The sequence below is a fragment of the Electrona antarctica genome (assembly GCF_951216825.1).
Source record: "Electrona antarctica genome assembly, chromosome: 24".
NCBI lineage: Eukaryota > Metazoa > Chordata > Actinopteri > Myctophiformes > Myctophidae > Electrona > Electrona antarctica.
The window spans coordinates 18,944,332-18,956,890 of record NC_136803.1 but is presented as its reverse complement, the minus strand read 5'-3'; the positions used below and the strand labels follow the sequence as shown (position 1 = coordinate 18,956,890).

At 46.3% G+C, this 12,559-nt stretch overlaps 1 protein-coding gene across 4 annotated transcripts in view; it reads left to right on the top strand.

Annotated features, from left to right (window-relative positions):
- The window catches only part of LOC306917240 (uncharacterized protein), a 50,206-nt gene that overhangs the window by 32,616 nt on the left and 5,031 nt on the right, over positions 1-12,559 (top strand). For all 4 annotated transcript variants that reach the window (XM_079495380.1, XM_079495377.1, XM_079495379.1 and 1 more), the window contains exon 10: positions 9,158-9,419. In XM_079495380.1, coding sequence (XP_079351506.1) covers positions 9,158-9,419 — 262 coding nt within the window. The remainder of the gene's footprint in view (positions 1-9,157; positions 9,420-12,559) is intronic.

The window sequence follows — 12,559 nt, the reverse complement described above, 5'->3', positions numbered from 1 at the left end:
TGTCTCTTGAATATCTGGGTTTTTCTTCAATTCCATGTGTACACTCTCAGAGTTACAGACCTGTTAAGGTCAATTTGGAACCCCCTATACTAGGAATCGTTCCAATCCTAAAGGACCTAAACTAATCCAGAATTCTGTTATGCCTTGTTGAGACTTTATGTGGACTTCTCGTCAGACTGCGTCGTCATTATTTAATTCAAACGAGTATAGGTGATTACATTTGTATTTTGCATGCGTTTATGGTTTCTCACTGCGTTTTGTATTCAGCAAGACTGAAGGCTCCCTCCGTGTCGGCAGTGGCTCGGGTAGAGTGGTCGCATGGCAACCGGAAGGTTCCCAGTTCGATCCCGGGCTCCCCCAGAGTAAGTGTCGAAGTGTCCTTGAGCAAGACTTTGACCCTTGATCCCGATGAGCAGGTTGGTGCCTTGCATTGTGTGTGTGTGTGTGTGTGTGTGTGTGTGTGTGACACATTCAAGTTTGTATTGTTTGGAGCTCACAGTATGACATCTACATCTGGGTTGTTCGAGCATGTTTAAATAGAAAAACAAAACTTTTTTTTTTGGCCAAAGTTGTAATGAGGCTGACGTGGTTAATGTATGTTTTGTAATAATTTGAATATACAAAGTAAGTATCTAGTAAAAGTATACAGTATAAGTAATATTATTTTTTTCCCCAATTATTGCTCTGTAAAGCACCTTGAGCTGCATTTCAAGGTGCTATAAAAATGACCATTATTAAAATATTGAAAATAAGAGTAAATGTGATATTTGTACTGATGATGTTGATTTTTTTAGGCTTGGCTACAAGCCTAAAAACCTTTTCATGTCAAGGACTCCCCAATTGACACTAATTAGCCCGCGGACCCCCATTTGAAGACATATGCCAGGGACCCAAGAGGATTATTATGGCTCTAGCTGCAGTGACTCAAACCCATTTAATTTCAAGGACCCCCAGTTTGACATGCATTAGTCTATACGGACCCCCATTTAATGGGATTTCTATCTCATGAGGCCCCAATTAATATTGTAAATTCAATGTTAATATAACTCAGAGTGTACAAATGTATTTTGTGTACCATTTGTACACTCCCAGAGTTACAGACCCATGATAAGGGTCCATTTGGTTCCAATATCATTTAGCTGGGGTTCCTCTAGAACTGGGGTCCCCGGACCCCACTTTGAGAACCACTGGCCTATATGTATTTTCCTACCCATGCAGTTACACAGACTGTTCATAATAAGCATTGATTAGATTAGACTAAGCTGCAGTAGACTGGTCGATACAGTGTCCATTGCCTCTCACACAGACGAGCCACATGCAGGCCTTTTTCGGGGGTGAGTGAGATATTGACTCAAGGTGTTGCAGCATCTATGGAATGCCATTGAAGTCTGAATTGAAAAGTCACTGTTTGCCTGCATGTGTAGCCTATGGTTCAGGAATGATTCGAAATGTTTCCGTCCTCTTAAATGCCTGAAGCATAATATAGAGTAGACTATATCCCAAACAAACGCTTTAAAAAGGCGTTTAGGCCTACGAGATTTAGACTATAAGATTTAGACTCTCGTAGATGTATTTTATCGATTCGAATCTATATTCGAATCGATAAAATACATGAATCTTCGGCTATAAAGTTATAGGCCTATATACGTGAAAGTGATCCTTTTTTGCGTGGATTCGGTTCAAGCCACTTTGATGATGATGCAGGGGATGGGGGCAGAGTGCGGGCCCGGGGCTCGGTCTCTCTCAGTGGGGGTACTATACTGTCCACTCCACATCCCGTGCCCCGTGCAGGACGTGGTATTGGATGTCCTGTCTCCGTTTTAGTGAAACCGGAGCTGTTGTCCCCACACGACACAGACATGATTCACCGCGCTTCTCACCGATCCGTTCCGTTTCCCCCGCGCCTTGATCCCCGTGCACAATGCCCGGGAGCCCCCGAGTTATTCTAGGAGGCTATAGAATACATATATCTGTCTGCTGGCTCCTGGCTGCGGAACTATAGACTGTTGAGTGTGTGTGTGTATGTATGTGAGCGCGCACCTGCGTCCGACTCCGTGCGCACGCGTCTCAGGTTTGTCATGCCGAAGACATCGCCTTTAAAGCGAGTCCAAAGGACAATGTCAGTCAGCGCCATGTCTAGACGGAGAAATGGGCTGATGTTTGTCTACACACTAAAACCCTGGGTGTTATTGTAACTCTGACAGTGTAGTCTACTCTGTACACTATAGAGGGGAGCCAAATGGTTCCATTTATACGTTTCAGAATTCAGATATATGAGACAATTAAGGCGACAAGCAGGGGCGTCATTTGGGGCATCAGGGGATGACAATTAATTAATTGCCACCCGCGTGTTCACATTTAGCCTCAAATTCAGTTAGGCCAATTTTATGCATATTAATTGTCACCGACTCTGATTTTGTTTTGTTTTTTTTGCAGATTATTATAAATCTGATCATTTGGATAAAGCGTTTTATTGTATTCAAACCGTATGGCTCATTAACCACGTATAGCACGTATAGGCCTAGTGCTTTCAACGTGCACCCAATTTTGGGAATGTGACTTATATATAGGCGAACATTTTCAAGACATCGTTTCGATCTACAAGCTCGTTGAGAGCTTAAGATCAACCATTTTCGCTATAGCCTCTTTTTTGCCACCCAGTATAAATTAATTAATTAATCTACGAGAGTCTATAGAGTTTATAGGCTATATAGCGGAGACGGTGACGTGAGGAAGATGAATTAAGGCATGATGCAGGAGAGGAGACGCCGCCACTGCACTGCCACGGGAGGAGAGGTGCCTGTGCTGCCTGTGCGGGGGTTTAGGACCAGAGGGCAGGGCTAAACCCCAGTCCACTCCACTCCACGGCACCTCGTCTGTATAGTCGGATCTCTTCCATTTCCATGTGCATGCCAACACAACACAGCCCTATACACTGCTATGCTGCTGCCTGCCTGCGCACTGCAGCCAGCCACAGGGACGCATTGAGAGCGCCAGCAGAGTGGCACTAAGAAAACCGCTGTGGGGACACCGTTTGACCGCCGTGGCCAGAGAGGGCGCAGCCAGCCTGCCCACGCACTGAGCCTGCATGTGAGTGAGTGTGTGTCTGTCTGTGGATCTGTCTCTAGTCGTTTCTCACAGCTAACACACAGAGAGACCGCTTTGAACCTTGTTGCCAAAATAAACGGGACTTCGCCTATTTATGCCCCTGCCTCCCCCAATGGACCTGGGATAGGAGACAGAGAGAGGGAGGGCAGCGCTGGGGAGGAGGGGGACCACTGACTGGACTGCATGCACGCGCAACTGAACGGTGACCGACCGGCTTGATAACGGCGTCTCCAAGTCCAAGCGGACCGCGCGCAACCAACCGGCCCTTTTACGCGCCGGGGAATGGCGACTCGCGGGGGCTCTGGCCTGGGTCCTGTTCCCTACCTCGGGCTCTGAAGTGTCCGGGGAGATCATAGAATAACGCCGGGTGAGGAGGACGAGTCGTTATTAAAAACCAAATATTATATCGGTGACACTATATCGCACCACCACGGCACCGGCCCCGGGCGGCGGTATAGTGGATCAATGCTGCTCCCGAAGCTGGTGACGTACCTCGCCGGCTGCGCCGTCCTCCTCTCGCCGGCCGGCGAGTGCTGCGGGCCGGGGAGAGGCTATGGCAAGAGGCGGTCGCCGAGGAAGCTGGCGCCGCTCGCCTACAAGCAGTTCAGCCCCAACGTGGCGGAGAAGACGCTGGGAGCCAGCGGGAGGTACGAGGGCAAGATCACGCGCAGCTCCGAGCGCTTCAAGGAGCTCACGCCCAACTACAACCCCGACATCATCTTCAAGGACGAGGAGAACACAGGTGCAGACCGCATGATGACGCAGGTAGGGTTATTGATGCATGCAGCCAGGGAACCTTTTTGGGATTTTAACGGTTTATACATCTTTTATTTTTCGGGCCGATTCCTTAACGGTTTCCTTTTATGATCCTTAGTTTACGGGTCTGACTGTAACTCATTTGGTTCGAAACCACCTGTGTTTGTAATGCTGGAACCGATTCCTGCATGTTCCTCAATGTTGGATGGATCCGGTTCCGCAGCCTCTTCTTCTTCCGTGTCCGTGATGATAGCCTCGAATTTAAGACCGTCCCGCAGGCGTTTTGTTTCCAAACGTGACCTTTCACTGCAAACGCTTTGTTTTAAGTCATATCTCTGCATGGAACACTTGGGCTCCTCCACTCCCCTCTCACAGCCGATACATGTTGCACTTTGTCCGGCCTGTTAAACTCGTGGAGGCTGTTATCGATCCATCCAGCGGCGCACCGGGGAGAGAGAGACAGCGCGCTGTGTAGCATTATACAGCATTATACGATTTGCGCAAAGTCTGCATTTCTCAACTCATATAGACATATAAATCATTATCAACAGCGAAACAGTTGACTATTGTGCGGTTTATTTGAGCTCAGATTTACAGAGCTAGACTATACTTCGCTAGACTATATATATATATATATATATATATATATATATATATATATATATATATATATATATATATAATAGCCTCTCCCTATCTTCCTAATCTGGAAGATGAAATTGCCTCAGGTTCAAGTAGGCAACCCGTCTAAAAAAGAGCACGGAAAAGTTGTTTCTCTTAATTAAAACACTCTGTCCTCTGTTTTACATCAGTTTTGGGGGGAAAGAAACGGCCGATAAGTTGTATTTGGTTAGAGAGAGAGCGAGAGAGAGAGAGAGAGAGAGAGAGAACGTGGGTCAAGCCGTTTAGTGATGTTTACCATGTCGTTTTTAGACTGGCCAGAGTTAACGCTCGCCTTTCTGGACTGTCAGATTTTTTTTTACGATGCCGTCATTGATGTGGTTCCGGGGCTGGAATTTATTTGACTCCCAATTCCCCAGGAATAAAGTATTTATATCTGCCTCTTGCGACCGCGGGCTTCCTCTCAAAAAGCACCAAGCAGTTTGTGTCCGCATACATGTAGCCTACATACGCGCGCGCGCGCGCACACACACACACACACACACGGTCCCACGTGGGAATTAAAGTGCCCCTGGGCTCTCTCTCTCTCCTCTAGTTCAGTGATACTCAAACTTTTATTTTTCTCCCCTTAACTCTGACAGTTATAGTGTGTAGGCTAGTCTATACAAATGTATAAGGGTCAATTTAATTAGAACCAACCCTGAGACCCCACTTTAGCCCCATTTCCACTGCCATGGCTACTTGTCTTGTGTTTCCACTACAAGGAATTGGGATGAGATATATTGGCATGTTAGATAGTGGTACTAAATAAGTGCCTAAAAAGTACCCACTTCTGAGCTAGGCTAAGCGGGGCCAAACACACTCTCTCTCTCTCTCTCTCTCTCTCTCTCTCTCTCTCTCTCTCTCTCTCTCTGTCTCTCTTTCTCTCTCTTCAAAGGCTTTATGAGAAAACATATAGCCAAAGCAAAAGTGGAACAAAACAAGGTAGCCTGTAATCCTGCATTTTCTATCAGAAATATAGGCCTATGCATCCATATAGGAGAGATTAGAATAGCTTTTCATGGTATAAACCTTTGAAAGCTGACAGCATGCCGTATTTCTCTCTCTCTCTCTCTCTCTCTCTCTGCGCGGTCATGGCGAGGCGCGCGTCTAGCGCCGTCCGTTGACCCGTGCACAATTTATGGGCTCCATCAGAAGTCGTCGGGCGACCCAACCAACCACCGGCTCGGCCGCAGGAGTCAGACAGCCTCCTGTTTGTTTGTTTCCTACTACCGCCATTCCGTGTTACTTTTCTGTTTGTCTGCATGCAGGTTTTGCAACAAAAATAGTCCCACACTTCTTGACGTGTGTTTTTTTTTCGGGAGAGGAGGGGGGCCTTCCTTAATTATACGCATTTTTTCGCCCTCTTATTTTTGATTCAGCAGCGGCGGCGGTGGTGGTGGTGGTGGTGGTGGCGACGTCCTTCTTGCACTGGACGTGTGGGTCACACACACACACACACACACACATACACACACACACACACACAGGACGGGACTGTGTTCACGTATATAGGTGCGTCAACCCCGCGGAGCCGCTCTGTGTTTGTGTAGCTCGTGGTTTTTCTTTTTTTCGAAACCGCTCCTATACCAGCAGACCCCCGTCGACCCCTGGTCTGCACCTTGAAAGGAAAGCCAACAAAATTCATTCAGTCTGATTTATGGACGCCGGCTCGTTTCTCCAGACCGCAGAGAGAGAGTTAAAGGGGGGAGGGAGGGGAGGGGAGGGGAAATAAGACGTTAAAATCCACACTGGCAACGTGAAACAGAAGCGGCATCTATGGATGGCGTGGGCGAACTCCTGATCTATTCTTATAATCACAAGTCAGGCTCAGGCCAGAGAGAGAGAGAGCCCAGCATGGAGGTGGAATAAAAAGTCTATTTAGGTTTTAATTCCGATGTTTCACTCTTAATAAGACTTTGCATCTGCTGTTTCAGAGCCAGAGGGCCTGCTCAGTATAGGCTATCAGAGGAGTAGCCTACTCATGGTTGCCAAAAAGAGCTGATCTACAAGCTGTTTGTTATTCTTTTTGCGTTTTTTGCCTTAATTGATAGGGTACAGTAATTAGACAGGAAAGGGGGAGAGAGATGGGGAGTGACACGCGGCGGCAAAGGCCATCGGGCTCGGGAGTCGAACCCGCAGCACGCTGTCCGGCTGGTTTGGCATGCTTTAGGTGCTCAGACGGTTGACCTAACCGTCCGGGCCAACCCCAGAGTTTCTATAGTGCTCTAGGAAGGGCCTATAGGCGACAAGGGGTCCTTAGATGCTCTAGGAAGGGCCTATAGGCGACAAGGGGTCCTTAGATGCTCTAGGAAGGGCCTATAGGCGACAAGGGGTCCTTCTAGATGAAGATGCTATAGAAAAGAAAAAGGAAACGATATTGGTGGTGTTACTGATTTTAATCAGGAATAATGAATGGGTGAATCTCCAAAACCTCTCCAAAGTGAGGTGGCATTCTTTGACTTAAATGTTGTTAATTCGTCTGACCATAATGGGCTGACCTTGTTTTATTTGTTAACTACAAAAGGAAAACCTAATGTGTTTTAGACTTAAATAATTGATTTCTTTAATTTACCAGTATTTTTGGCATCATGACCAGATGTGAATAGAATATGGAAGTGCGGAACAGAATGAGGTGTCCTCCTCATGCATGCTGGGGCCTCAATGGTCCTTCTCACCTTGTGTTTGCTCGCCCTCCTCAACAGACCCTCGGTTCGGGTCGAGGTCCTCTATTAGGTCCTCTGTTCATATACCAGACACCCCCACCAAGTAACCAACCACCACCCTATAGCTTCACCCTCTCTGCCCCCTCTGTCCTTCACAGTCCTCGGCATATATAGGAGGAGCGCCACTGGCTCCCTCTGTCTGTCACCACGGAGAGAGCAAACACCACGGGATAGCAGCGGTGCATTGTGGGTATATAAAGGCCCTTAGCCACAGAGAAGAGGGGGAGATGCCGGGGGTTGGTTGGCGGTGAAGAGGATGGAGAGGAGGAGGAGGAAGGGGGCGATGGAGGTATATACAGTAGGGTCGAGGTCGGTCAGGCCTGGGCTGGAAGAGAGGAGAGCTTTCTTGGATGGAGAATATATAGGCAGCACAAATGCTCACTGTTCATTTTATTGCGTGTATAATGGGACCAAATGGACCTTGACGCTTGGTTCCATTTTTGATGGCTCTGTTGATTGTTCTGTCTTCACGCGAAGTGGAACGCGAAGTGGAACAAGCAAAAAAGGTTATGCGAGAGAGAGTCTGTAATACAGGGGTCTTCAATGTTTTGCATGGCCAAGGACCCTTTCGCTGAGAGAGAGATGAAGCAGGGACTCTATTTCATAGACTTAGATAGACTTGTTTGACAGCACTATCATCAGTGTATATATTGGAGTCATGCTAATGTGCATTTCAGGCATTAACCGCACTCAACCTTTCTCTCTGTATTTGGCATTTTGGTCAAAGTGTGGCCCACAGGGCGAATTTTATACGGCCCGCATCTTCATACATGGATTGTATATTATGAACGGCCTGCCCAACAGTATAATTTGTCAGTGTTCATTGGTTACATTTGGTAATGTGATATAAGGCTGAAAAAAATAGTTTGATAGTTAAATAGAATGATATAAATCCGAGGCTAAATTATGTAGTTGGCCCACAGGGTGTTTTAATATTTTCCTAATATGGCCCCCTTTGAAAAATGTTTGGACACCCCTGCTCTACACCAAAACTCTGCTGAAAATAGCAGATCTGAGTGATTTATTGATTGATTGATTGATTGATTGATTGATTGATGGATGGATTGAACTAGACCGGCGGTGCCCGGCTGTACAGCACAGAGTCGGTAACAATGGAAGTTGGAGATCCATGCCCCACCCGGCTATGCAATACCCGTTGTACTTGTGCCACTTGAGTACCTGTTCCACCCATATATCTGTCTGTGTCTCTTTTATGCCCATATATGGAGTTTCTGTATCTGTGTCTATGTGTCCCTTTATTCCTATATATGGAGTTCTGTGTAAGGCATGCACAAATTTGAAGTGTTGTGATGTCAGAACATGCCAGCTCCATAAGGGGTGATCAGGTCCAGAGCCGGGCAGAGAGAGGCCTTTTGTGGTGGTTTTCGACAACCGTGGGTCCGACTGACTCAACACCGGGCACTGCAGTCCCTGTGGGGGTGTGGAACGCGTGTGTCGAATGTGAAATGCATGCCCCACCCAGATATTATGTCTGTCACAGTCTGTGACCCAAGAAAGCACTATGGCTTGTTTCCATTGGGGTCTTTCATATTCAATGCTTTAGATTTAGATTGTGAGCTTGTAGATCTGCAATTTTTGAAAAATCGTGAAAATGTGGCCCAAATCTTTGAATATATATTCTTTCACAGTGAACGTTTTTAACTCAAATCTTTGCTTCTGGGGGGGGGGGGTCCCTGGAACAACATATTTTCAGATGGGGGTCGGCGGCCAATTACATATAATTTTTGGGGTCCTTGACATGAAATATTGATTACCACTGACATAGAAACATAGGTATTTCAGAAAACTGTCATGATTTAGAATACATTTTTTTAAATGTCGACGTCACCCCATGCCTTTCTTCATCCTGTCCTCTCTCTCTCCTGCCACTCCATCCATCCACACAGCGCTGTAAGGACAAGCTCAACTCGCTGGCCATCTCCGTCATGAACCTGTGGCCCGGGGTCCGCCTGCGGGTCACGGAGGGCTGGGACGAGGACGGCCACCACTCGGAGGAGTCGCTGCACTACGAGGGCCGCGCCGTGGACATCACCACGTCGGACCGCGACCGCAACAAGTACGCCATGCTGGCCCGTCTGGCCGTGGAGGCCGGCTTCGACTGGGTCTACTACGAGTCCAAGGCCCACGTGCACTGCAGCGTCAAGTCAGGTGAGAGACCCGAGGCGGGGTTGGCGAAAGGGCCTTTCTGTGTGGAGTTTGCATGTTCTCCCACGTCCCACGTGTCCCCTAGGGTAGGGACCCTCACAAAAACATGCAGTAATCCTGGTCTCTAAACTGCCTCCCCCTGGCCAGCCGGGGCGCCTGATGAACTAGTTGGAATAACCTGTTCCTTCCACGCGCTACGTCCAACCAGGGAAATTCCCCCCTGTCAGGAGCAACTTGGACACTCAGGCATGAAGGAAGCATGAGTTCAAGTCCGTTGCTCTCCCCATGTCCCCCATATATGGGGACTAGGTTGGCGGAGGGTGTGTAGAGCCCAGGATCACATTAGATAATTGACACAGGGGTGAAAAATGGGTTACAAAAATCGTGGGATAAAAATTATGTTAAATAAAAAGTCAGGTGAGAGAGAGACTGAGAGACTAGGGTTACTTGTAGGGTTGTCCCGATCGGATCGGGTGATCGGAAATCGGGGGCCAATCACAGCATTTTCAAATGATCGGAATCTGATCTGGAGCAAAAAAAAACGTGATCGGGACATCCCTAGTATCAATATTATATCCATATCATGATATTAGCCTGGATGTTGTCTGTGATTTGGGATATTGTACTGTTGTGATATGAGTGTAACAGATCGGGAAAAATCAGTATCGGAAGATAAGATACTCAAAATCAAATGATCAGAATCGGATTGGGAGCAAAAAAACGTGATCGGGACATCCCTATAGTTACTTGGGACTCGGCACCGGTTTATTTTTCAGACCCTGTTCCAAGATTGAACAGCCGGAATCAGTTCCATTGTATTTGGAACCGTTTTTGTTTATTTTTTATCACACTGTCAGAGCTGGTTATGTGGACTTGACGTCTGCTATGCAATTTCAATACCAGTTCTCAAACGTTTAACTCTGAGAGTGAAACATTTGTACAGATGTCTGTTGTTGGTGCTCAGAATGACTGCTGTGTGCAGTATTATGTTGAAAGTATAGTCATGTAACGATTCAGTCAACCCACCATACAATTCGATTCACGATAGTAGGTTATATATGATTTTCTTTCACGATTTCTTTTCAACACAAGATTATTTTCCAAACCTTTTTTTTAAATAAATATTATTTCTCTTACACAAATCCACTATTTTCTTTCTCTTTTAATGTTCTTCTATTGTGCTCATTTCAATACAGTAGCTGCAATTTATGACTGAAAGCACAAAGCCCTCTGCTGTTTGCGTCGCGATTCAAACTGCGATTTAATCGCAAATTGTCACCAGTTTCAATCAATTCTAATCCATTTACGATATAGGTCCTGTCGTTACATGCCTATATAGTTGCAAATCATTTTATCACCGGTCCCACCAGCCATACCACCCACCACTATTTTCACTGTATTTTAACAGTCTTAAACTATCCTCCTATGAGAGACCCCGGGCCTATTATGTCATCTGTAGTATAGTGGACAAACTGGACATTGTGTTCTTGTTCTTCTTTGTACTCGTCGGCGTAACTAAAGAGGACCTGCTAGGCTTTCCAATGACACCACGGTCACGTGAGTGACGTGTGTGTGTGTGTGTGTGTGTGTGTGTGTGTGGTGTCCTGTCACACTACTTCAACCCAGCCACCTTTTTACCTGCCAGTAAAGCTTCCCCCAGCCTGGATACACTTGGCTGACTCCTGCCACTATACCTACACAGCCACACCCATGGATTAAAGTTCTGTCGCTGCGACTCATTTGGTTTCTTGGAGATGCCAGCAATGCTTCTATTGAAGCATATGCGAAAGTAGTCTATTCTACAAGCTCTCAAAGTCGTAAGATTTGTCACAGACGTTACCGGAGTGAAATTTGTTCTCAGCATTTGACCCATCTCTTGGAGCGGTGAGCCGCAGCCAAGGAGCGGTGAGCTGCAGCCGTGCCGCGCTCATGAATCATTTGATTTGACCCGCCAATCCAACCCATTGATGCTGAGTGTCAAGCAGGGAGGCATTGGGTCCCATTTTTTACAGTCTTTGGTATGACCTGGCCAGGAATCGAACCCTGACCTCCCAGTTTCAGGGCGGACACTCTAACCACAAGGCCACTGAGCTGGTCAATGCGTCTGCGATGCATTGAGAGCTTGTAGGATAGGCTTTAATTTAGCTTATTTTAAGATTAGAGCATTTCAAGTGGTCAAACTATAGGATTATATGTGCAGAAGCATCTTCCATAAAACCATATGGACTCTCGGATATTTCTTATGCAAAGCAAACGTTAAAGCATCAGTCTGGGATTTCTTCACCTGATTGGCAGTATGTAACTAAAACATAATTTAATTGACATATTGTTTATTAATTGTTTAGGAAACGACGCTATAGTAGTGTGGGGGCACACCGTTTCAGACGCGAGGTTTTATTTTGCTTTCACCCATTCTGCACGGGAACCCCACTTGGTGTTTTAAGCATTATGTTAGCCTACTTTAGCGATTGAAAAATAGCAGATCTACAAGCTCATAGCGCGGCACCAAGTGCCGCGCACCAAGTGCCGCGCTACAAGTGCCGCGCTACAAGCTTGTAGATCTGCTATTTTTTTTAAGATCGTGAAAATGTTTCTCAAATCTTTGAATATATATAATCTTTCAGAGCGAACGCTTTTAACTCAAATCTTTGCTTCTGGGTGGGTCCCTGGAACAACATATTTTCAGATGGGGGTCGGGTCGGCGGTAGCCTGGATCCAGCCCATAGACCCCGCCCACTCTCTGAGTGGACCATAAGCTTCAAGAAGCTTCAGAGTCTGATAATCAGGCTAGGTCGGCGGCCAATTACATATTGTTTTTGGGGTCCTTGACATGAAAAACTTTGAGAACCACTGACATAGAAACATCGTTTTTTCTGAAAACTGTCATTTGTAGAATCGTCCTAAGGTCTAAATGGTGCCTACCTGCATGTAGCCCTGCCTGTATTGTCAGAACGGAGAACGCTGTATATGTTGTTATTGTTGTCCCATTAAAATCGGAAAAGCATCATGTAAGCCGTATATTTGATACTTTGGCTATTCAAAAATAGCAGATCTACAAGCTTGTATAGTGCGGATCTGCTATTCTTTGAAATGTTTTCATTATTATTAGTTAGTTACAATAGTATTATTAGTTATTCTTTGAA